Source organism: Ascaphus truei, chromosome 20, assembly GCF_040206685.1.
Source record: "Ascaphus truei isolate aAscTru1 chromosome 20, aAscTru1.hap1, whole genome shotgun sequence".
Lineage (NCBI taxonomy): Eukaryota > Metazoa > Chordata > Amphibia > Anura > Ascaphidae > Ascaphus > Ascaphus truei.
Genome location: NC_134502.1, coordinates 17,832,945 through 17,855,989, shown reverse-complemented (window position 1 = coordinate 17,855,989; position 23,045 = coordinate 17,832,945). Strand labels below are relative to the sequence as shown.

The 23,045-nt window shown below is 57.0% G+C and overlaps 2 protein-coding genes across 5 annotated transcripts in view; one reads left to right on the top strand and one right to left on the bottom strand.

The window, feature by feature from the left end:
• Window positions 1–337: 337 nt before the first annotated feature.
• On the top strand, window positions 338–10,199 carry DDX39A (DExD-box helicase 39A). Its single transcript, XM_075577361.1, has 10 exons — window positions 338–497; window positions 3,795–4,007; window positions 4,345–4,565; window positions 7,077–7,260; window positions 7,405–7,523; window positions 7,701–7,832; window positions 8,095–8,204; window positions 8,418–8,562; window positions 8,771–8,918; window positions 9,997–10,199. Exons 2-10 carry the CDS (start codon window positions 3,800–3,802, stop codon window positions 10,011–10,013), a joined length of 1,284 nt encoding a protein of 427 aa, XP_075433476.1. The 5' UTR covers window positions 338–497; window positions 3,795–3,799; the 3' UTR covers window positions 10,014–10,199.
• ADGRE5 (adhesion G protein-coupled receptor E5) overlaps window positions 10,110–23,045 on the bottom strand; it is a 97,738-nt gene continuing 84,802 nt past the window's right edge. For all 4 annotated transcript variants that reach the window (XM_075577357.1, XM_075577359.1, XM_075577358.1 and 1 more), the window contains 6 exons: window positions 17,989–18,209; window positions 17,508–17,574; window positions 17,207–17,298; window positions 11,297–11,465; window positions 10,852–10,956; window positions 10,110–10,561 (listed from right to left, as the gene is read on the bottom strand). In XM_075577357.1, the coding sequence (XP_075433472.1) occupies window positions 10,529–10,561; window positions 10,852–10,956; window positions 11,297–11,465; window positions 17,207–17,298; window positions 17,508–17,574; window positions 17,989–18,209 (687 nt within the window). In that variant the 3' untranslated portion in view covers window positions 10,110–10,528. The remainder of the gene's footprint in view (window positions 10,562–10,851; window positions 10,957–11,296; window positions 11,466–17,206; window positions 17,299–17,507; window positions 17,575–17,988; window positions 18,210–23,045) is intronic.

The window sequence follows — 23,045 nt, the reverse complement described above, 5'->3', positions numbered from 1 at the left end:
GTAGTCTCAATAAAGCTTTATTTGCATTTTTTTTTATATAAAGCCTTCCTGACGCATTTGTGTTATATTATCAGGTATCAATAAAGTTAGTTGAAGGCAGCTTTGTTTGTGTCAACAACTCGTTTCAATAAAGCTTTGCTGAAAAAAACCCAATTCTCACAACGCATTGAAATGTAATGTCAATACCTATTGGTTGAAACAGCAGTCCCGCCTCACGTGCTGGCTAATCAGACGCCGAGTATGCTTCAACAAAGGACCCCTCCCCCCTCGCTGACGCGCGAAGATAGCTCCGCCTACTTGCAGGCTTGGTAACCAATCAGTGCAGGGCCGGGGGGCCGGCTCTCATAGAGCGTTGGCCAGTCAGGAGCCGCGGAGAGTAAGTGGAAGGGGTATCTTTTATATATTGCGGCCTAGCTTCCGGTCTGAGCGCTTTGATAAAGTGAAGAGCGCGCGGAGCACGTGACCTGAGCGAGGAAGGAAGCCGGAAAGGAAGCGAGGTGAGCGGGAAGCGGCGCGCGGGAGAGGCCGGGGCTCCGGGGGTAGGAGAGGCCGGGGATCCGGAGGTAGGAGAGGCCGGGGATCCGGAGGTAGGAGAGGCCGGGGATCCGGAGGTAGGAGAGGCCGGGGGTAGGAGAGGCCGGGGATCCGGAGGTAGGAGAGGCCGGGGATCCGGAGGTAGGAGAGGCCGGGGATCCGGGGGTAGGAGAGGCCGGGGATCCGGGGGTAGGAGAGGCCGGGGATCCGGGGGTAGGAGAGGCCGGGGATCCGGGGCCTGGAGCGGGAGAGTTCGGGGATCCGGGGCCTGGAGCGGGAGAGTTCGGGGATCCGGGGCCTGGAGCGGGAGAGTTCGGGGATCAGGGGCCTGGAGAGGAACGGGCCGGGGGCCTGGAGAGGAACGGGCCGGGGGCCTGGAGAGGGACGGGCCGGGGGCCTGGAGAGGGACGGGCCGGGGGCCTGGAGAGGGACGGGCCGGGGGCCTGGAGAGGGACGGGCCGGGGGCCTGGAGAGGGACGGGCCGGGGGCCTGGAGAGGGACGGGCCGGGGGCCTGGAGAGGGACGGGCCGGGGGCCTGGAGAGGGACGGGCCGGGGGCCTGAAGGGGGACGGGCCGGGGGCCTGGAGAGACCAGGGATCTTCTCCCCCAGACACTCTCGCACTGATCCCCGGCCTCTCCTGCGTCTCCCCCTCTGTCTCCCCTGCGTCTCCCCCTCTGTCTCCCCTGCGTCTCCTCCACTGTCTCCTCCTGCGTCTCCCCCTGCGTCTCCCCTGCGTCTCCTCCTCCGTCTCCCCTGCGTCTCCTCCTCCGTCTCCCCTGCGTCTCCTCCTCTGTCTCCCCTGCGTCTCCTCCTCTGTCTCCCCTGCGTCTCCTCCTCTGTCTCCCCTGCGTCTCCTCCTCTGTCTCCCCTGCGTCTCCTCCTCTGTCTCCCCTGCGTCTCCTCCTCTGTCTCCCCTGCGTCTCCTCCTCTGTCTCCCCTGCGTCTCCTCCTCTGTCTCCCCTGCGTCTCCTCCTCTGTCTCCCCTGCGTCTCCTCCTCTGTCTCCCCTGCGTCTCCTCCTCTGTCTCCCCCGCGTCTCCTCCTCTGTCTCCCCCGCGTCTCCTCCTCTGTCTCCCCCGCGTCTCCTCCTCTGTCTCCCCCGCGTCTCCTCCTCTGTCTCCCCGCGTCTCCTCCTCTGTCTCCCCCGCGTCTCCTCCTCTGTCTCCCCCGCGTCTCCTCCTCTGTCTCCCCCGCGTCTCCTCCTCTGTCTCCCCCGCGTCTCCTCCTCTGTCTCCCCCGCGTCTCCTCCTCTGTCTCCCCCGCGTCTCCCCCTCTGTCTCCCCCGCGTCTCCTCCTCTGTCTCCCCCGCGTCTCCTCCTCTGTCTCCCCCGCGTCTCCTCCTCTGTCTCCCCCGCGTCTCCTCCTCTGTCTCCCCCGCGTCTCCTCCTCTGTCTCCCCCGCGTCTCCTCCTCTGTCTCCCCCGCGTCTCCTCCTCTGTCTCCCCCTCGTCTCCTCCTCTGTCTCCCCCGCGTCTCCTCCTCTGTCTCCCCCGCGTCTCCTCCTCTGTCTCCCCCGCGTCTCCTCCTCTGTCTCCCCCGCGTCTCCTCCTCTGTCTCCCCCGCGTCTCCTCCTCTGTCTCCCCCGCGTCTCCTCCTCTGTCTCCCCCGCGTCTCCTCCTCTGTCTCCCCCGCGTCTCCTCCTCTGTCTCCCCCGCGTCTCCTCCTCTGTCTCCCCCGCGTCTCCTCCTCTGTCTCCCCCGCGTCTCCTCCTCTGTCTCCCCCGCGTCTCCTCCTCTGTCTCCCCCGCGTCTCCTCCTCTGTCTCCCCCGCGTCTCCTCCTCTGTCTCCCCCGCGTCTCCTCCTCTGTCTCCCCCGCGTCTCCTCCTCCGTCTCCCCCGGCCTCTCCTTCCCCCTCCTCCTTCTCCCTCCTCCGTCTCCTCCTTCCCCCTCCTCCTTCCCCCTCCTCCTTCCCCCTCCGTCTCCCTCCGTCTCCCTCCTTCCCCCTCCTTCCCCCCCCCCCCAGACACACTCTCGCACTGATCCCCCGGCCCCTCTCCTCCGTCTCCCCCGGCCCCTCTCCTCCGTCTCCCCCGGCCCCTCTCCTCCGTCTCCCCCGGCCCCTCTCCTCCGTCTCCACCGGCCTCTCTCCTCCGTCTCTCTCCTCCGTCTCCCCCGGCCCGTCTCCTCCGTCTCCCCCGGCCCCTCTCCCCCGGGCCCCTCTCCTCCGTCTCCCCCGGGCCCCTCTCCTCCGTCTCCCCCGGGCCTCTCTCCTCCGTCTCCCCCGGGCCTCTCTCCTCCGTCTCCCCCGGGCCTCTCTCCTCCGTCTCCCCCGGGCCTCTCTCCTCCGTCTCCTCCGGGCCTCTCTCCTCCGTCTCCCCCGGGCCTCTCTCCTCTGTCTCCCCCGGGCCTCTCTCCTCCGTCTCCCCCGGGCCTCTCTCCTCCGTCTCCCCCGGGCCTCTCTCCCCCGTCTCCCCCGGGCCCCTCTCCTCCGTCTCCCCCGGGCCCCTCTCCTCCGTCTCCCCCGGGCCCCTCTCCTCCGTCTCCCCCGGGCCCCTCTCCTCCGTCTCCCCCGGGCCCCTCTCCTCCGTCTCCCCCGGGCCTCTCTCCTCCGTCTCCCCCGGGCCTCTCTCCTCCGTCTCCCCCGGGCCTCTCTCCTCCGTCTCCCCCGGGCCTCTCTCCTCCGTCTCCCCCGGGCCTCTCTCCTCCGTCTCCCCCGGGCCTCTCTCCTCCGTCTCCCCCGGGCCTCTCTCCTCCGTCTCCCCCGGGCCTCTCTCCTCCGTCTCCCCCGGGCCTCTCTCCTCCGTCTCCCCCGGGCCTCTCTCCTCCGTCTCCCCCGGGCCTCTCTCCTCCGTCTCCCCCGGGCCTCTCTCCTCCGTCTCCCCCGGGCCTCTCTCCTCCGTCTCCCCCGGGCCTCTCTCCTCCGTCTCCCCCGGGCCTCTCTCCTCCGTCTCCCCCGGGCCTCTCTCCTCCGTCTCCCCCGGGCCTCTCTCCTCCGTCTCCCCCGGGCCTCTCTCCTCCGTCTCCCCCGGGCCTCTCTCCTCCGTCTCCCCCGGGCCTCTCTCCTCCGTCTCCCCCGGGCCTCTCCTCCCCCTGCCCCGGCCTCTTCTCCCCCCGGCACTCTCGCTGATCCCCGGCCTCTCCTCCTCCCCCCGGCACTCTCGCTGATCTCCCCCCATCTCGGGAACCCTGACTGAGCGGGACGTGGGGGAACGAGGCTGCCGGGGGGGGGGGGGGTGTTGTGTGCTGATCATCGACCTCCCGGGGTTTCACACTGTCGGAGCGGTTTTGTCATCGTGTGTTTATTGTTGGCATTTTTCGCAGACACCATGACGGAGCAGGATGTTGAGAACGAGCTGCTGGATTACGAAGAGGACGACGAGCCTCAGGCACCTACAGAGACACCGGCCCCCACAGGCAGAAAGGAGGTGAAAGGATCCTACGTGTCCATCCACAGCTCCGGCTTCCGGGACTTCCTCCTCAAACCCGAGCTGCTCCGAGCCATCGTGGACTGCGGCTTTGAACATCCCTCTGAAGGTAAGTTGTTGCCACACCAGGGGGCAGATAAGCACACTACCCAGCTAAGGGTGGGTTATTGCTTTCCATATAGGTGGATCCACACACTAGTCTGTCGAGGGTAGGTGGTTATCCCACTGGGAGGCAGATTCACACCCTTCTGCACTAAAGGTAGGTTACTAGCCCCCCTCTGTGAGGCACATCCTAACAAACCACCTCTTCTCCCTACCAGTGCCCCACACCACTTCCCCCCCCCCCTACCAGTGCCTCACCACCTCTCTCTCCCCTCCTCCCACACGTTGTCCTCTTGGTGCCTCCTCACATGGCGTCGCCTCTTCCCCCCCCCCTTCTCTTTCAGTCCAGCACGAGTGTATCCCTCAGGCCATCCTGGGCATGGACATCCTGTGCCAAGCCAAGTCCGGCATGGGGAAGACGGCGGTCTTCGTCCTGGCCACCCTGCAGCAGATCGAGGCCGTGGAGGGACAGGTGTCCGTCCTGGTCATGTGTCACACGCGCGAGCTGGCCTTCCAGATCAGCAAGGAATATGAACGGTTCTCCAAGTATATGCCCGCTGTCAAGGTGAGGGATCGGCCGACCCTATAGACATGATGTGGTCTATAACGCTACATTGTACAAATTGTTCTAAAGGGGCCTATTTATGGCCAAGTCTCATCCCCTCAGGTGTCAGTCCTTTTTTTGGCGGTCTCATCTTTTTCTGGCCCTCTCCTGTTCCCAGGTGGCCATGTTTTTTGGCGGTCTCGTTCTGACCCTCTTTTCCATTCCCAGGTGGCCGTGCTCTTCGGCGGTGTCGTCTTTCTCTGACCCCTCCCGTTCCCAGGTGGCCGTGCTCTTCGGCGGTCTCGTCTTTCTCTGACCCCTCTCTCCCGTTCCCAGGTGGTCGTGCTCTTCGGCGGACTCGTCTTTCTCTGACCCCTTTCTCCCGTTCCCAGGTGGCCGTGCTCTTCGGCGGACTCGTCTTTCTCTGACCCCTCTCTCCCGTTCCCAGGTGGCCGTGCTCTTCGGCGGTCTCGTCTTTCTCTGACCCCTCTCTCCCGTTCCCAGGTGGCCGTGCTCTTCGGCGGTCTCGTCTTTCTCTGACCCCCTCTCTCCCGTTCCCAGGTGGCCGTGCTCTTCGGCGGACTCGTCTTTCTCTGACCCCTCTCTCCCGTTCCCAGGTGGCCGTGCTCTTCGGCGGTCTCGTCTTTCTCTGACCCCCTCTCTCCCGTTCCCAGGTGGCCGTGCTCTTCGGCGGTCTCGTCTTTCTCTGACCCCTCTCTCCCGTTCCCAGGTGGTCGTGCTCTTCGGCGGTCTCGTCTTTCTCTGACCCCCTCTCTCCCGTTCCCAGGTGGCCGTGCTCTTCGGCGGTCTCGTCTTTCTCTGACCCCTTTCTCCCGTTCCCAGGTGGTCGTGCTCTTCGGCGGTCTCCTCTTTCTCTGACCCCTCTCTCCCGTTCCCAGGTGGCCGTGCTCTTCGGCGGTCTCGTCTTTCTCTGACCCCTCTCTCCCGTTCCCAGGTGGCCGTGCTCTTCGGCGGTCTCGTCTTTCTCTGACCCCTCTCTCCCGTTCCCAGGTGGCCGTGCTCTTCGGCGGTCTCGTCTTTCTCTGACCCCTTTCTCCCGTTCCCAGGTGGTCGTGCTCTTCGGCGGTCTCGTCTTTCTCTGACCCCTCTCTCCCGTTCCCAGGTGGCCGTGCTCTTCGGCGGTCTCGTCTTTCTCTGACCCCTCTCTCCCGTTCCCAGGTGGCCGTGCTCTTCGGCGGTCTCGTCTTTCTCTGACCCCTCTCTCCCGTTCCCAGGTGGCCGTGCTCTTCGGCGGTCTCGTCTTTCTCTGACCCCTCTCTCCCGTTCCCAGGTGGCCGTGTTCTTCAGCGGTCTCGTCTTTCTCTGACCCCTCTCTCCCGTTCCCAGGTGGCCGTGCTCTTCGGCGGTCTCGTCTTTCTCTGACCCCTCTCTCCCGTTCCCAGGTGGCCGTGCTCTTCGGCGGTCTCGTCTTTCTCTGACCCCTCTCTCCCGTTCCCAGGTGGCCGTGTTCTTCAGCGGTCTCGTCTTTCTCTGACCCCTCTCTCCCGTTCCCAGGTGGCCGTGCTCTTCGGCGGTCTCGTCTTTCTCTGACCCCCTCTCTCCCGTTCCCAGGTGGCCGTGCTCTTCGGCGGTCTCGTCTTTCTCTGACCCCTCTCTCCCGTTCCCAGGTGGCCGTGCTCTTCGGCGGTCTCGTCTTTCTCTGACCCCTCTCTCCCGTTCCCAGGTGGCCGTGCTCTTCGGCGGTCTCCTCTTTCTCTGACCCCTCTCTCCCGTTCCCAGGTGGCCGTGCTCTTCGGCGGTCTCGTCTTTCTCTGACCCCCTCTCTCCCGTTCCCAGGTGGCCGTGCTCTTCGGCGGTCTCGTCTTTCTCTGACCCCCTCTCTCCCGTTCCCAGGTGGCCGTGTTCTTCGGCGGTCTCGTCTTTCTCTGACCCCCTCTCTCCCGTTCCCAGGTGGCCGTGTTCTTCGGCGGTCTCGTCTTTCTCTGACCCCCTCTCTCCCGTTCCCAGGTGGCCGTGCTCTTCGGCGGTCTCGTCTTTCTCTGACCCCCTCTCTCCCGTTCCCAGGTGGCCGTGCTCTTCGGCGGTCTCGTCTTTCTCTGACCCCCTTTCTCCCGTTCCCAGGTGGCCGTGCTCTTCGGCGGTCTCGTCTTTCTCTGACCCCTCTCTCCCGTTCCCAGGTGGCCGTGTTCTTCGGCGGTCTCGTCTTTCTCTGACCCCTCTCTCCCGTTCCCAGGTGGCCGTGCTCTTCGGCGGTCTCGTCTTTCTCTGACCCCTTTCTTCCGTTCCCAGGTGGCTGTGTTCTTCAGCGGTCTCGTCTTTCTCTGACCCCCTCTCTCCCGTTCCCAGGTGGCCGTGTTCTTCAGCGGTCTCGTCTTTCTCTGACCCCTCTCTCCCGTTCCCAGGTGGCCGTGTTCTTCAGCGGTCTCGTCTTTCTCTGACTCCTCTCTCCCGTTCCCAGGTGGCCGTGCTCTTCGGCGGTCTCGTCTTTCTCTGACCCCCTCTCTCCCGTTCCCAGGTGGCCGTGCTCTTCGGCGGTCTCGTCTTTCTCTGACCCCTCTCTCCCGTTCCCAGGTGGCCGTGTTCTTCGGCGGTCTCTCCATTAAGAAGGACGAGGACGTGATCCGCAGAAGCTGTCCGCACATCGTGGTCGGGACCCCGGGCCGCATTCTGGCGCTGGTCAGAGACAAGACCCTCAGCCTGAAGAACGTCAAACACTTTGTGCTGGACGAGTGCGACAAGATGCTCGAGCAGCTGGGTGAGCAAGCCTGGGCGCCGTGGGGTGGGAAGAAGTGGGACAGTGAGAGATGGAGGAGTGAGTTATCCTGCATGTTGGATGTCTTGGCCGTCATACATGTGACTTTCTGCAGCGTGTAACGTGTTCCCTCCTGGTTTCCCTCAGATATGCGCAGGGACGTGCAGGAGATCTTCCGCCTGACCCCGCACGAGAAGCAGTGCATGATGTTCAGTGCCACCCTCAGCAAGGAGATCCGCCCTGTGTGCAGGAAGTTCATGCAGGATGTGAGTCACCTGGAAGTGGGACAGGACCCCGTGGGATATGGGTCCCTTTGCCCACCTACAGGGGTGGGAAGAAGCTCCATGCCCCCATAGCTCCCATATCTGTCACGGTCACCCAGGGAGGTAGAGGCTGGCTGGTCTCTTGGGAGTCCCGGGGTAACCTTGTTCCTGTCTCCTCAGCCCATGGAGGTCTTCGTGGACGATGAGACGAAGCTGACACTACATGGTTTGCAGCAATATTACGTCAAGCTGAAAGACAGCGAGAAGAATCGCAAGCTCTTTGATCTACTGGACGTGCTGGAGTTCAACCAGGTTTGTACTTGGGAGCTGTCTAAGTGTGTGTATAGATACAGGGAGCCTGAGAGAGGAGACCTCTTGTTCTCTGGGCCCTTTCCAGAGCTGGTGGGAGTGTATGAATGAGCCGAAAAGATAAGAGTAAATGAATGGAGCTTGAGGTGTCTGTCTGTGCGTCCGACTGTCCGTCGCGTGTGTGTGTGTGTGTATATATATATATATATAGAGAGAGAGAGAGATGTATTTGTCCAGTGTCGCTAACACTCTTTCCCGGCGGCAGGTGGTGATCTTCGTGAAGTCCGTGCAGCGCTGTGTGGCTCTGGCTCAGCTCTTGGTGGAGCAGAACTTCCCGGCGATCGCTATTCACAGGGGCATGGCTCAAGAGGAGAGGTGAGACGGGGCAGGGCCAGTTTAATGGGTGGTGGTTGGGCCTGTGGGAGAAGAGGAGCTACACGTAGCATGGCACAGAGATGAAGGGCATGTATATACGGTGTTGGGAGCTTTGCTGGTGTGGTCGGGGAGGAGCCTGGACGTGGAAGAGGCTTGTCCGTGCGGTGGAAGGCTTCTCTAACCGTGGCCCTTCCTTCCGTCTCCCCCCTGCAGACTCTCCCGGTACCAGCAGTTTAAGGACTTCCAGCGCAGGATACTGGTCGCCACCAATCTCTTCGGCCGCGGCATGGACATCGAGAGAGTGAACATTGTGTTCAACTACGACATGCCAGAGGACTCCGACACCTACCTGCACAGGGTAAGAGCCCCACCCGCAACGAGCGCTTCATGTGGCCTGTGACTCCGGAATCATGCGTCGTGAGGCTAGGGTCGGCATGCAAAGGCTTCTGGGTACTCCTCCCTATCAAAGCCAAGCTCAATATGCAAGTTAAACCAGGCTCTGTTCCTTACGCTTCCCGCTCCCGGGTGCTGCTTCTGTCCATAATACCCCTCTCTTCCCCCCTCAGGTGGCCCGAGCGGGCAGGTTCGGCACTAAGGGGCTGGCTGTGACCTTTGTATCTGATGAAGGGGACGCCAAAATACTCAATGACGTTCAAGACCGGTTTGAAGTCAACGTGGGGGAACTGCCCGAGGAGATAGATATATCCACTTACAGTGAGTATATAGTTATATGGTGTGCTGTGTATATGCTGTTAGTGATGCAGCTGTAATATTGCTATATAAAATACATGCGTATATCACTTGTATTCTTCACAACAGTCAGAGGCAGTTCAAGCAGCTTAATGTTTTGTTTTAATAGATGCCACATTTAATTAATTACCTTATTGAAAACTAATTACCCAAGCTGCCGATCGATTGGTTCACCCGCAACGATCCTGCTTCCCAGGGTTCACTAAATGGCCGCCTTTCTGTTTCAATCAATAACTCAGCAGCTACAATGTATTCTTATGTTACTAAGGTAACATTATTTATTGCTACAGTTTGCAGCTTAAACTGCTGGGAACATCGGCAACAAACAGGAAAGTGTTGCAAAGATCTTGCACTGCTGGGGCATGTGCTAAACCCTGCTATAGAAATCAGCGCATGCTCAGTGTATTAACACTCGTAAAACAGCCTTAAGAGTTGAATTTGTAAAATAAAGGGTACAGTAGTAAGTATTATCCAATACTACAGAACTGATTTACAGGCATACCCCACATTAACGTACGCAATGTGACCGGAGCATGTATGTAAAGCGAAAATGTACTTAAAGTGAAGCACTACCTTTTCCCACTTATCGATGCATGTACTGTACTGCAATCGTCATATACGTGCATAACTGATGTAAATAACGCATGTGTAACAGGCTCTATAGTCTCCCCGCTTGCGCACAGCTTCGGTACAGGTAGGGAGCCGGTATTGCTGTTCAGGACGTGCTGACAGGCGCATGCGTGAGCTGCCGTTTGCCTATTGGGCGATATGTACTTACTCGCGAGTGTACTTAAAGTGAGTGTCCTTAAAGCGGGGTATGCCTGTATTTAAAAAACATAAACGTAGGCTATTACCTGGGTTGCTCCTTTACTGTGTGTCTGTGTCTGTCCCTCCCTCTAACACTCCTCTCTTTGTGTGTCTGTGCAGCCCTCTAACACTCCTCTCTCTGTGTGTGTGTGTGTGTGTGTGTGTGTGTGTGTGTGTGTCTGAGTCTCTGTGTGTGTCTGTCCCTCCCTCTAACACTCCTCCTCTCTCTTTGCAGTTGAGCAGAGCCGATAACTTGGCCCGTGTGTCCGTTCCCGCTGTCTCCGCCCCTTCTCTTCAGCTGCGCCCCTCACCGGGGGCCCCTCACGACGCAGCGAATGAAGTCTCTGGTTTTATTTGTCTCTGGGTTGTTTTTTTATTATGAATGACTTTGATTTTTTTTGTGTAAAGGGGAAAAAAATTAAACTTTTTTTATTACTCCATCTGCCTTTTGTATGAGCAAAGTGACCTAGTGACAAGCATGTGGGGGGGGGGGGTTTCAGGGTCAAAGGGACCCAATGACGGGGGGTGGAACTCTAATGGAGCCGATGCAGTGATCGGGGCTTGGTCCTAAATGAAAATGTAACCCCCAAACATACAAATGGTACAAGATTTCACACTGGACTGGGGTTCCTCGGCAAGAGAGCTTACGATCTTATCTGCACATGGGCCTTTTCACACACTGCACACCGAACGTGAATAAGCGCGCGATGCTCTGCAGGAAGAAGAGGTGGTCGTACCGAAGTTGGGGGGGGGGAGGTGCAGGTCTCCTATAAGGTGGAGTCCTTGTTGGCGTTTTTAGCCTGTGGGAGGAGACAACAGAGGTATTCAGGGACCCGCAGAGCAAACCCCCTCCCTCTACAGCAGTGCTGGCCAAGTCCTGTCACGGGCCACCAACAGGTCTGGATTCCACCTGCTTCAGCACAGGTGGCTGTCAACAATTGAGCCACCTGTGCTGAGGCAAAGATATCCTGAGAACCTCACCAGGTGGTGGTGGTGGTCCTTCAGGACAGAAGTTGGCCCTGCAGAGCGGAGCTCTGTTACCCCCACACCTCCCCTGGGTGGTCTGCCGAGGGTTGCGCCCCTCTCTTACCCTGCTGTGTGTGGCGGTGGCGCTGTTGCTGCTGAACTCCGAGTATCTGCTGGGGGTCTTCAGGTGAGCGAAGGCGCAGAACCAGTGTGAGTACTCGCTCCGGACCTGCAGGGGGGGGGGGGGAGGACTAGTTTTGTGACAGTGGAATCAGCGCCAGGGGACGGACAGACGGGGCTCGGTGGAAAGATACAGAAAATGGCCTACCCATCTCTCCCCCCCCCCCCCCCCCCCACTGCTCATTTTACCCCTAACCATCCATTTCTTTCTCAGTCTTTCCTCATCTACCCCCCCCATCCCTTTTTTTTCCTTCTCTCCCCCCTTTCTCTACTCATCCCCCTCCCTTTTCAAGTTCCCTTGTTACTCTCGTCTTCCCCCTCCCTGTCTCCTCCACTCCCCTCTTTTGCACTCTTCCTCCGTGCCTCTCCTCCCCGTCCCCCCTTCTCACCTTGCGGTGCATCAGACAATGCAGCAGGAAGATCTGCACACCCTGCAGGGAGTTGAGGATGGAGAAAGCGTAGGAGACCGCCAGGGAGCCCGGGCCGAACTGCAGGAATCCCAGCACCCAGCAACACCCTAATATGCAGAGCTGGGCCACAGCAGTCACTGTGAGAGTCCTGAGAGAGGAAAGGGAGTGAGAGGGGGCTTCAGCAGCACCCTAATACACAGCTGGGTAACGGCTGACCCTGAGAGGGGATCCACAAGCACCCTAATAGTGCAGTCACTGAGGATGGAGAAGGGACCCCCCCCCCCCCCCCAACCACAGCTGGATCACTGAGACCTAGGGGAGGGAGAAGAAAAGGACCATGATAGGGCCCCTATGATTACTGAGAGAAGATATGGAGTTGAGACATCGCACCAAAATATACAGAGCTGGGCCACCGTGGTGGTCACCGTGATCTTATCCTATACATCTGGTCCGTGTGGATCAAGCCCACGTCAATCCATCGTTGGAAAAGGCCTCCATGATCTTCCAAGTACTGCTGTTGCCTCTCTCCTCTCGCTGCTCCGACGCATTTTGCCTCCTCCCGTCTCGGTCCTTTTTGATATCCCTCCTCTTCCTTAATGTTACTTTTATGTCTAAAGCACTTATTCCCATGATCTGTTATTTATATTATCTGTTATTTATTTGATTACCCCGTGTATTACTACTGTGAAGCGCTATGTACATTAATGGGGCTATATAAATAAAGACATACAATACAATCCCTGGGCATCCACAATTAGACGAGACACAATCTTGGCAAACCTGAAACCCCCACACGCCCAATATATTTATTCCATCGTGCCGGTTGGAGCGCTGCTGGGAAAGTGACCTCATCTATACAATCGTCAACCAAGAAGCCCCAAGGCACATACACTAGGACACATTTGAGTCAGTTCTACAGGCTTTTGCTTGTCATGAGTATGAGTCGTTCAAGTCTACTTTTGGCGGTAAAAAAAGTTGAAGCAGCGGTACAAGCTGCCAGGGTTTTTTTTTAAATGTTCCCCTTTAATATGTGCATCAATACAATCCACACAATAAGTAATTAGCTAAGTGGCCGATTGATCCGTTCTTCTGTGACCGATCGGTGAAGATTTGGCTTGGGGGGGCAGGGGTTCACTAAATGGCTGTCAGTGCAGCAGAAGAGGACCAAAGATGCAAAGTTTTGTGAGGAAGATCATGTGACCAAGCAGTCACTAGATACAATTGGTGCACTGCTAGAGAGAGCAGGGCTCAAAAAGGGGTGTGCCAGAGCTTGTTTCAGAAGAGGAAGGGGACGTGACGTGAATGGTTGCTATAGAAACAAAAAAAAATGCTTGTTACATTATAATACATTAAAAATGTCATCCAGAGTTGTTTTTAAAAGAAAAATGCTAAAAGGATTTTCTGATAGTACAGAACTGATTAAAAAAACCACACGTAGGATATTGCTTGGTCTGCAGCTTTAAGCCGCGGCCCCATGTCAAAGTACACACCCCATCAGCCGGCCCTGGACTACCAATGTTATACTGGGCCCTTTGTATTTCCTCCACTGCATGGAAACGAAACAATGAGATATAGTCAATAGCATGGGATGTGCGACACGTACGCGGTGCCTAAGGGGTTAACATTTAGGAGGAATATGTGATCTACAGCGCAGGTAAAAAAATAATAATCAGAAGAGCCCTAAGAAATAGCATTATCTCTTGGGACACCACTGTAGCTCCCCCATAGAACATAGTGCTCCCCTATAGGGGCGCTGTATTGTAACCCCCTGAGCCACTGCAGACGTGTAATGCATTGCATGCTCTCTATCGTTATTGTTTCCTCCTCTCTCCGTGCAGTGCAGGACAGGACAGTATAACATTGGTAGTGTAGATACCTGCTGAAAGGATCCATACCTGTGCTTTTCTACAAGTCTCTGCAGGTATCCCTGAAGGGTTCCTGCAATCTGCAGGTCTTTTGAATATTGTACCAAATACAGAAGAATTTACATTGCATCTGATCTCAGACGCACTATTAGAGAGGGTTGGGGTTCCTTACAATGCATCTGATCTCAGACGCGCTATTAGAGAGGGTTGGGGTTCCTTACAATGCATCTGATCTCAGACGCGCTATTAGAGAGGGTTGAAGTTCCTTACAAAGCATCTGATTTCAGACGCGCTATTAGAGAGGGTTGGGGTTCCTTACATTGCGTCTGATCTCAGGCGCTATTAGAGAGGGTTGGGGTTCCTTACAATGCATCTGATCTCAGACGCTATTAGAGAGGGTTGGGGTTCCTTACAGTGCATCTGATCTCGGGCGCTATTAGAGAGGGTTGGGGTTCCTTACAATGCATCTGATCTCAGACGCGCTATTAGAGAGGGTTGGGGTTCCTTACAATGCATCTGATCTCAGACGCGCTATTAGAGAGGGTTGGGGTTCCTTACAATGCATCTGATCTCAGACGCGCTATTAGAGAGGGTTGGGGTTCCTTACAAAGCATCTGATTTCAGACGCGCTATTAGAGAGGGTTGGGGTTCCTTACATTGCGTCTGATCTCAGGCGCTATTAGAGAGGGTTGGGGTTCCTTACAATGCATCTGGTGGTGGTGGGAAGGGGGGGGGGTGGTGGTGGGAAGGGGGGGAGGTGGTGGGAAGGGGGGGTGGTGGTGGGAAGGGGGGGGTGGTGGTGGGAAGGGGGGGAGGTGGTGGGAAGGGGGGGAGGTGGTGGGAAAGGGGGGGAGGTGGTGGGAAGTGGGGGAGGTGGTGGGAAGGGGGGGGAGGTGGTGCGAAGGGGGGGAAGTGGTGCGAAGGGGTGAAGGTGGGGGGAGGTGGTGAGGAGGGGGGAGGTTGTAAGGGGGAAGGTGAAGGGGAGGTGGGGGTTGAGGGGAGGTGAAGGGGGGGGATGGAGGGGAGGTGAAGGGGGGGATGGAGGAGAGGTGAAGGTGGGGTGGAGGAGAGGTGAAGGGGGGGGTGGAGGGGAGGTGAAGGGGGGGTGGAGAGGTGAAGGGGGGGTGGAGGGGAGGTGAAGGGGGGGTGAAGGGGAGGTGGAGGGGGGTGAAGGGGAGGTGGAGGGGGGGTGAAGGGGAGGTGGAGTGAAGGGGAGGTGGATGGGGGGTGAAGGGAGGTGGAGGTGGAAGGGAGGGGAAGTGGAGTGAGGGGAGGTGAGGGGTGGGTGAGGGGTGGATGAGGGGAGGTGAAGGGAGGGGAGGGTGAGGGGAGGTGAAGGGGGGTGAAGGCCACTCACCCGTCCGGCCGCTCACTCACCCGTCCAGCAGCTCCCTCACCCGTCCGGCAGCTCCCACGTGGATCTGAGGCGGGAGGCAGCTTGTTGTGGCCGCACCCCCACTGAGTCCCGGGCGCGCGCTCCCCCGCTGACTGTAGCGGCGCCGGGGCGGGGGCGGGGGGGGTGGAGGGGAGGTGGAGGGGGGTGAGGGGAGGTGAAGGGGGGGTGAGGGGAGGTGAAGGGGGGTGAGGGGTGGGTGAGGGGAGGTGAAGGGGGGTGAAGGCCGCTCACTCACTCGTCCGGCCGCTCCCACGGTAGCGGCGCATGTGAGGGGGAGAGCAGGAGGCCCGGGCCGCGCCGCGAGGGAGGAGGAGACTGGAGTTTGCTGCTGAACAGGAGGGCCGCGCTTCCTGCTTTTTTTGTTTGGCCCGTCACTCTGCCTCAGGCCAATGAGAGGTGCGGGGGCGGGCAGGCCAAGGGACCAATGAGATTGCCGCTAGGGACGCAGACATACAGTGAACTCAGAAATATATAGTAGATGTGTTCAGAATATCCACAGTGCTATTCATATGCTTCTTTAAGCAAGTGTGTCTTAAGGTGAGTCTTAGTGGATAGAGAGGGTGCTAGTCGGGTACTGAGGGGAAGGGCATTCCAGAGGTGTGGGGGCAGTCAGTGAAAAAGGTTTAAGGTGGGAGAGGGCTTTAGGTACAAAGGGGGTAGAAAGAAGACATCCTTGAGAAGAACGCAAGAGTCGGGGTGGTGCATAACGAGAAATTAGGGCTGAGATGTAAGGAGGGGCAGAAGAGTGTAAAGCTTTAAAAGTGAGGAGAAGAATGGAGTGTGAGATGTGGGATTTGATCGGAAGCCAGGAGAGGGATTTCAGGAGGGGAGATGCTGAGACAGATCTAGGAAAGAGTAGAGTGATTCTGGCAGCAGCTTTTAGGATAGATTGTAGGGGAGACAGGTGAGAGGCAGGAAGGCCGGACAGCAGGAGGTTACAGTAATCAAGACGGGAGAAAATGAGGGCCTGAGTCAGAGTTTTAGCAGTCGAGCAACAGAGGAAAGGGCGTATCTTTGTTATATTGCGGAGGAAAAAGCGGCAGGTTTTAGAAATGTTTTGAATGTGAGGGGCGAATGTGAATTCATCTGATATCAGACACGGAGAATTTTCAGGGGGGGGCGCAGCGGTTGTAGAGGTTCTGTGCTCTCCCCCAAGGCATTTAGAGGTGTTCCTCAGAATTTCACAATATAGTTATAGGGTTCCTTAAGCAAAAAATGGTTAAAAAAACACAGGTTTATACCTTGACGTGGCTGCAGATTTAACATGTTTTGGCCAAAACATTGAATTAAACGACCCATACTTATGAGAAGAAAAGACATAGAAATTAATGAAATATTTGGGCATATGGTATGTGTGTTGGAGCTTTTTAATTAGAATTTTGACTGTTGCATCCTCTGGAACCCAGTCGAGTACCATCTCTGTCCAACGATGGTCGTTTCATCTTGCGATATGTCCGGCGCACCGCCATTTTCTTTTCTTCACCCTTGCGATGATGTCACAGACTTGTGTTTGGTTTTCGAAAAACCCATTCATTCTTTTATTCCTGTCTCTTCGGGTAACACCCAGCATGCATCTCTCCATATGTCTCAGATGTCTGAAGCTTCCGAATCATCTTCTCATTTATTGTCCACGTTTCACACCCATATGTGAGCAGGATACAGTGGTCGAAAACGTTCTTCTTGAGGCCCAGTAGAAGGCTCCCTTCAAACAAAGTCTGGTTTCTTCCAAATGCGCTCCATGCTATCTTCGTCCCCCTATTGCTTTCATTTGAAAGGTTCCAATCCCTTGATGTTTGCCGGCCAAGGTGGACATAGTCTTCGACTTCTTCTAGTTCTATTCCATATATTTGGCTTCGGTTGACATGGTGTCTCCCTGCCCCACTCCCTTTGCGGATTCTCATCTTGTTTGTGTCTTCGTGTTATCCGAGGCCGCGTCCATGGTGAGAGCGCCTTTACCTGCAGCAATCTGTGGCCTGGGTAGACACGATGGGGAGGCGTGTCGGGGGGTTGGGGGTGGCAGTGACGTCACGGAGTTTGTTCGCCCTCATCGGGCGAACCGCTCGCGTGACCCGGCCATCGTGCAACAGAAACAAATGTATCTGTTTCCTCGCGCATCGCGAGCGCCCGCGCTACTGGTCGCGCGCACTCTAAGGACAGCCTCATGGAGGCACATCCTTTTCATCGCACCACACATCCGGTCACGGAACACCATGGTTGCGGCCTTATGGTTGATGTGGCGTTATGGGGTATTTATATAGTACCCCGACATTGGTTTATCGTTTACCACCTCAATAGGTGGAATTGATATTACCTTTATTTGATCCAAGCTAGCACTGTGGAGAAGTATTACTACCTAAAAATGCCTGTGTTGTATCCTCGTTATTGATACGGCTAATGCATGGGAGTGAAGTTGAAATATATACACAGCCGGTGCTCGCTTATCCGCTGCAATCCGTCCCGCAAACCGCCGTCGGATAACGGACTGTCGGATTGCGGGTCCATGTCGGATACGTGGTTCCGACGTCGGATAATATGTCCAGCGGACGGAAAATGGACCGTTGGATACCGAGGGCCACCTGTATATATTTCCATAAGAAAGTGTGTGCAGCGAGAGAGACAGATAGTCACCTTATCCTCTTATATTTCCCTTGGTCTGGGTTGAGCGATGTCATTTTTACCGCCAGTTTCCAAACCGTGAGAACGAAAATGCCGCAATTCATCTGAGAGGGAAAAAGATAGTCAGGCGATGTCTTGCGGGGTGTCTCAGGGGCTGTCCTGAAGGGATTGAGGGTGTCTTGGGAACTGTCGTGCTGGGGGCGGGTCATCTGGAAAGCTATTGCAAGCATTGGGGTGTCTTGGAATGTCTTGCAGAGGGTGGGGTGTCTCGATGGGGGTGTCATGCAGTCAGGGGGATGTCTCTTGTAGTTACCAAGATGATGACACAGATGGGTCCCAAGAAGCTCCAGATGAAATGTTTCTTAAGAGACAGCCAGCAGCTGAGAGACAGTGAAGGAGAGAGTCAGTTAATCCACGCAGAGACATTTTAGAGAGAGCACTGAATTCAAACTCTGTTCTCTCCCTCTTTCTCCAATTATCAGCCACTCTATTATGTCTGTAAGTACACTCTCCCTTCCCTCCACAGTTGCGCTCTACCCCACTTTTATCCAGTGCACTCTCTCTGTTCCTCTTCCCCACTATCTCCCTCCCCTTCCTACACTCTTGCTCCCAACTCTTCCTCCTTTCCCATCACTCTCTCCACCCTCACTTCCCCGTGTAGTCCACCCCCTATGCCCCTGCATGCTCTACCTCCCTTCCCCATGTTCTCTGATGTCTTCCCCCTCTCTTCCAGCACACTCTCCCACCCCCCACGATCACCCTTAATCCCCCCTTCCCTTTCTGGGCTCTCTCACTGGGTTTCGGTCCCGTATCCCTCCGGGTTGATAGCGGCGCTGATGATCACAATGACAGTGGGCACTCCGTATCCCAACGCCAGGAGATGTCTTTTCTTGAGATAGTGGGAGTCGAAGACTGTCACCAGCATCAGGTAGAGTTCCAGACCCTCCAGGGACATCCAGCAGAAGGAGGCAAGGTAGAAAGCATGGAGGGACCCCGCCACAACACCACACACCACCTGTGAAACAACACATCTGCTACAGAACACGAGAGACATCCAAGAGGAGGTAGAAAGTGTGGAGGCTCCCACCCCACCACACACCACCTGTGACAAAACAGCACTTCTATACAACTACTATACAACATGGAGGGACAAGAGGAAGAAAGTGTAGGGACCCCACCACCATACCACACACAACCTGTGACACAACTGCAACACGAAAAACATCCAGAGGAGGAAAAGAGTAAGAGTGCAGGGACCACAGCACACACCACTTGTGATACAAAAACACACCTACTGCAATACAGATACTAAACAACTACTATAGTATGAGGGCAACAAGAGGGAGGAGAAGAGTTAGAGCAGTGTTTCCCAAGTGGGGTTCCGAGGCACCCTTGGGTTCCGTGAGTATGAGAATGTTCGGCAGCCCTGCCCTGGGGTTCCGTGAGAGGTTGAGAAGGTTTGTGACCCTACCCTGGAGTTCAATGAGAGGATAAGAAGGTTTGGCAGGCCCTGCATTGGGGTTCCATGAGTGGATGAGGTTCGCGAACCTGGGGTTCCGTGAGAGGAGGAGAATGTTCGGAGGCCATGCCCTGGGGTTCCATGAGAGGGTGAGAAGGTTCGCTGGCCCTGCCCTGGAGTACCGTGAGAAGATGAGAAGGTTCTGCGGCCCTGCTCTAGGGTTCCGTGAGAGGAAGAGAAGGCTCTGTGGCTTTGTCCTGGAGTTCCGTGAGAGGATGAGAAGGTTCGGTGGCCCTGCCCTGGAGTTCGGTGAGAGGATGAGAAGGTTCAGTGAGAGGATGAGCAGGTTCGGTGGCCCTGCCCATGGGGTTTCGTGAGAGGATGAGAAGGTTCAGGGCCTGGGGTTCCGTGAGAGAATGAGAAGGTTCAGCAACCATGCCCTGGGGTTCCGTGAGAGAATAAGAAGGTTCTGCGGTCCTGTCCTGGGGTTCCGTGAGAAGATGAGAAGGTTCAGTGAGAGGATAAGAAGGTGCGACGCCCCTGCCCTGGGGTTCCGTGAGAGGATGAGTAGGTTCATGGCCCTGGGATTACATGAGAGAATGAGAAGGTTCTGCGGCCCTGCCCTGGGTTTCCATGAGCGGATGAGAAGGTTCGCCGGCCCTGCCCTGGGTTTCCATGAGTGGATGAGAAGGTTCGCTGGCCCTGCTCTGGAGTTCCATGAGGGAATAAGAAGGTTCTGCGGCCCTGTGCTGGGTTTCCGTGAGAGGATGTGAAGGTTTGGCGGCACTGCCCTGGGGTTACGTCATAGGATGAGAAGGTTTGGTGAGAGGATGAGAAAGTTTGGCAGCCCTGCCCTGGGGTTCTGTAGAGAATGAGAAGGTTCTGCGGCCCTGCCCTGGGGTTCCGTGAGAGAATGAGTAGGTTCGTGACCCTGGGGTTCCGTGAGAGAATGAGACGGTTCGGTGAGAGGATGAGAAGGTTCCGCGGCCCTGCCCTGGGGTTCTGTAAGAGGATGAGATGGTTCGGTGGCCCTGCCATGGGGTTTCGTGAGAGGGTGAGTAAGTTTGTGGCCCTGGGGTTCCATGAGAGAACGAGAAGGTTTGGCAGCCTTGCCCTGGTGTTCCATGAGAGAATGAGAAGGTTCAGTGACCCTGCCCTAGGTTTTCATGAGAGGATGTGTAGGTTCGTGGCCTTGAGTTTCCGTGAGAGAATGAGAAGGTTTGGTAGCCTTGCCCTTGGGGTTCCATAAGAGAATGAGAAGGTTTGGTGGTCCCGCACTGTGGTACCGTGAGAGGATGAGAAGGTTCGGCGGCCCAGCCCTGGGGTTCCATGAGAGAATGAGAAGGTTCTGAGGCCCTGTCCTGGGGTTCTGTGAGAAGATGAGAAGGTTCGGTGGCCCTGCCCTGGGGTTCCGTGAGAGGATGAGTAGGTTCATGGCCCTGGGGTTCCATGAGAGAATGAGAAGGTTCAGTAGCCCTGCCCTGGGGTTTCGTGAGAGAATGAAAAGGCTTGGTAACCCTGCCCTGGGGTTCCGTGAGAGGATGAGTAGGTTCGTGGCCCTTGGGTTCTGTGAGAAAATGAGAAGCTTTGGCAGGCCTGCCCTGTGGTTCAGTGAGAGAATGGGAAGGTTCTGCGTCCCTGCCCTGGGGTTACGTGAGAGGATGAGGTTTGTCGGCCCAACCCTGGGGTTCCGTGAGAGGATGAGAAGGTTCTGCGGCCTTGCCCTGGGGTTCCGTGAGCAGATGAGAATGTTCGCCAGCCCTGCTCTGGGGTCCCGTGAGAGAATGAGAAGGTTCTACGGCCTTGCCCTGGGGTTACGTGATATTATGAGAAGGTTCGGCGGCTTTGTTCTGAAGTTCCATGAGAGGATGAGAAGGTTCAGCGGCCCAGCCTTGGGGTTCCGTGAGAGGATGAGAAGGTTTGCGGCCCTGCCCTGGGCTTCTGTGAGAGGATGAAAAGGTTTGTGGTCCTGGAGTTCCATGAGAGAATGAGAAGGTTCGGCAGCCCTGTCCTAGGGTTCCCTGAGAGGATGGGAAGGTTTGGTGAGAGGATGAGAAGGTTCCGTGGCCCTGACCTGGGGTTCCGTAAGAAGATGAGAAGGTTCAGATGGTTCAGCGGCCCTGCCCTGAGGTTCCGTGAGAGAATGAGAAGGTTTTGAGGCCCTTGGGTTCCATGAGAGAATGAGAAGGTTCTGCAGCCCTGTCCTGGGGTTCCGTGAGAGGATCAGAGAATTCGGTGAGAGGATGAGAAGGTTCCATTGCCCTGCCCTGGGGTTCCGTGAGAGGATGAGAAGGTTTGGCAGCCCTGCATTGGGATTCGGTGAGAGGATGAGTAGGTTCGTGGCCCTGGGGTTCCATGAGAGAATGAGAAGGTTCAGTAGCTCTGCCCTGGGGTTCCATGAGAGAATGAGAAGGCTTGGCGACCCTGCCCTGGGGTTCTGTGAGAGGATGAGTAGGTTCGTGGCCCTGGGGTTCTGTGAGAGAATGATAAGCTTTGGCAGCCATGCCCTGGGGTTCAGTGAGAGAATGAGAAGGTTATGCGTCCCTGCCTTGGGGTTCCATGAGCGGATGAGAAGGTTTGCCGGCCCTGATCTGGGGTCACGTGAGAGAATGGGAAGGTTCTGCGGCCCTGCCCTGGGGTTACGTGAGAGGATGAGGTTTGTCGGCACAACCCTGGGGTTCCGTGAGAGGATGAGAAGGTTCTGCGGTCCTGCCCAGGGGTTCCGTGAGCAGATGAGAAGGTTCGCCAGCCCTGCTCTGGGGTCCTGTGAGAGAATGAGAAGGTTCTACGGCCTTGCCCTGGGGTTACGTGATAGGATGAGAAGGTTCGGCGGCTTTGTTCTGAAGTTCCATGAGAGGATGAGAAGGTTCCATGGCCTTGCCCTGGGGTTACGTGATAGGATGAGAAGGTCCGGCGCTTTGTTCTGGAGTTCTGTGAGAGGATGAGAAGGTTCTGGAGCCCTGCCCTGGGCTTCTGTGAGAGGATGAAAAGGTTTGTGGTCCTGGAGTTCCATGAGAGAATGAGAAGGTTCGTCAGCCCTGTCCTAGGGTTCCGTGAGAGGATGGGAAGGTTTGGTGAGAAAATGAGAAGGTTCTGTGGCCCTGCTCTGGGGTTCCGTAAGAGGATGAGAATGTTCAGCGGCCCTGCCCTGTGGTTCCATGAGAGGATAAGATGGTTCGGCGGCCCTGGGGTTCGATGAGAGAATGAGAAGGTTCAGTAGCCCTGCCCTGGGGTTCCGTGAGAGAATGAGAAGGCTTGGCGACCCTGCCCTGGGGTTCCGTGAGAGGATGAGTAGGTTCGTGCCCCTGGGGTTCTGTGAGAGAATGAGAAGCTTTGGCAGCCCTGCCCTGGGGTTCAGTGAGAGAATGGGAAGGTTATGCGTCCCTGCCCTGGGGTTCCATGAGCCGATGAGAAGGTTTGCCGGCCCTGATCTGGGGTCACGTGAGAGAATGAGAAGGTTCTTCGGCCCTATGCTGGGGTTCCGTGAGAGGATGAGAAGGTTTGGCGGCCCTGCTCTGGGGTTACGTGAGAGGATGAGGTTTGTCGGCCCAACCCTGGGGTTCCGTGAGAGAATTAGAAGGTTCTGCGGCCCTGCCCTGGGATTCCGTGAGCGGATGAGAAGGTTCGCCGGCCCTGCTCTGGGGTCCCATGAGAGAATGAGAAGGTTCTACAGCCTTGCCCTGGAGTTACGTGATAGGATGAGAAGGTTCGGTGCTTTGTTCTGGAGTTCCGTGAGGGGATGAGAAGGTTCAGCGGCCCAGCCCTTGGGTTCAGTGAGAGGATGAGAAGGTTCGGCGCTTTGTTCTGGAGTTCCGTGAGAGGATGAGAAGGTTCAGCGGCCCTGCCCTGGGGTTCAGTGAGAGGATGAGAAGGTTCGGCGCTTTGTTCTGGAGTTCCGTGAGAGGATGAGAAGGTTCAGAGGCCCAGCCTTGGGATTCAGTGAGAGGATGAGAAGGTTCTGGGGCCCTGCCCTGGGCTTCTGTGAGAGGATGAAAAGGTTTGTGACCCTGGAGTTCTGTGAGAGAATGAGTAGGTTCTGCAGCCCTGTCCTGGGGTTCCGTGACAGGATGGGAAGGTTTGGTGAGAGGATGAGAAGGTTCCGTGGCCCTGTCCTGGGTTTCCGTAAAAAGATGAGAAGGTTCAGCGGCACTGCCCTGGGGTTCCGTGAGAGGATAAGATGGTTCGGCGGCCCTGCCCTGGGGTTCCTTGAGAGAATGAGAAGGTTTTGAGACCCTGCCCTTGGGTTCCATGAGAGGATGAGAAGGTTCGTGGCCCTGGGGTTCCATGAGAGAATGAGAAGTTTGTGCAGCCCTGTCCTGGGGTTCCATGAGAGGATAAGAAGATTCGGTGAGAGGATGTGAAGGTTCGGCGGCCCTGCCTTGGGGTTCCGTG

Coding starts and splice junctions, on each gene's coding strand:
- DDX39A (XM_075577361.1), top strand. CDS start 3,800: ATGACGGAGCAGGATGTTGAGAACGAGCTGCTGGATTACGAAGAGGAC. Junction 4,008..4,344: donor CTTTGAACATCCCTCTGAAG/GTAAGTTGTTGC, acceptor CTTCTCTTTCAG/TCCAGCACGAGTGTATCCCT. Junction 7,833..8,094: donor ACGTGCTGGAGTTCAACCAG/GTTTGTACTTGG, acceptor TCCCGGCGGCAG/GTGGTGATCTTCGTGAAGTC.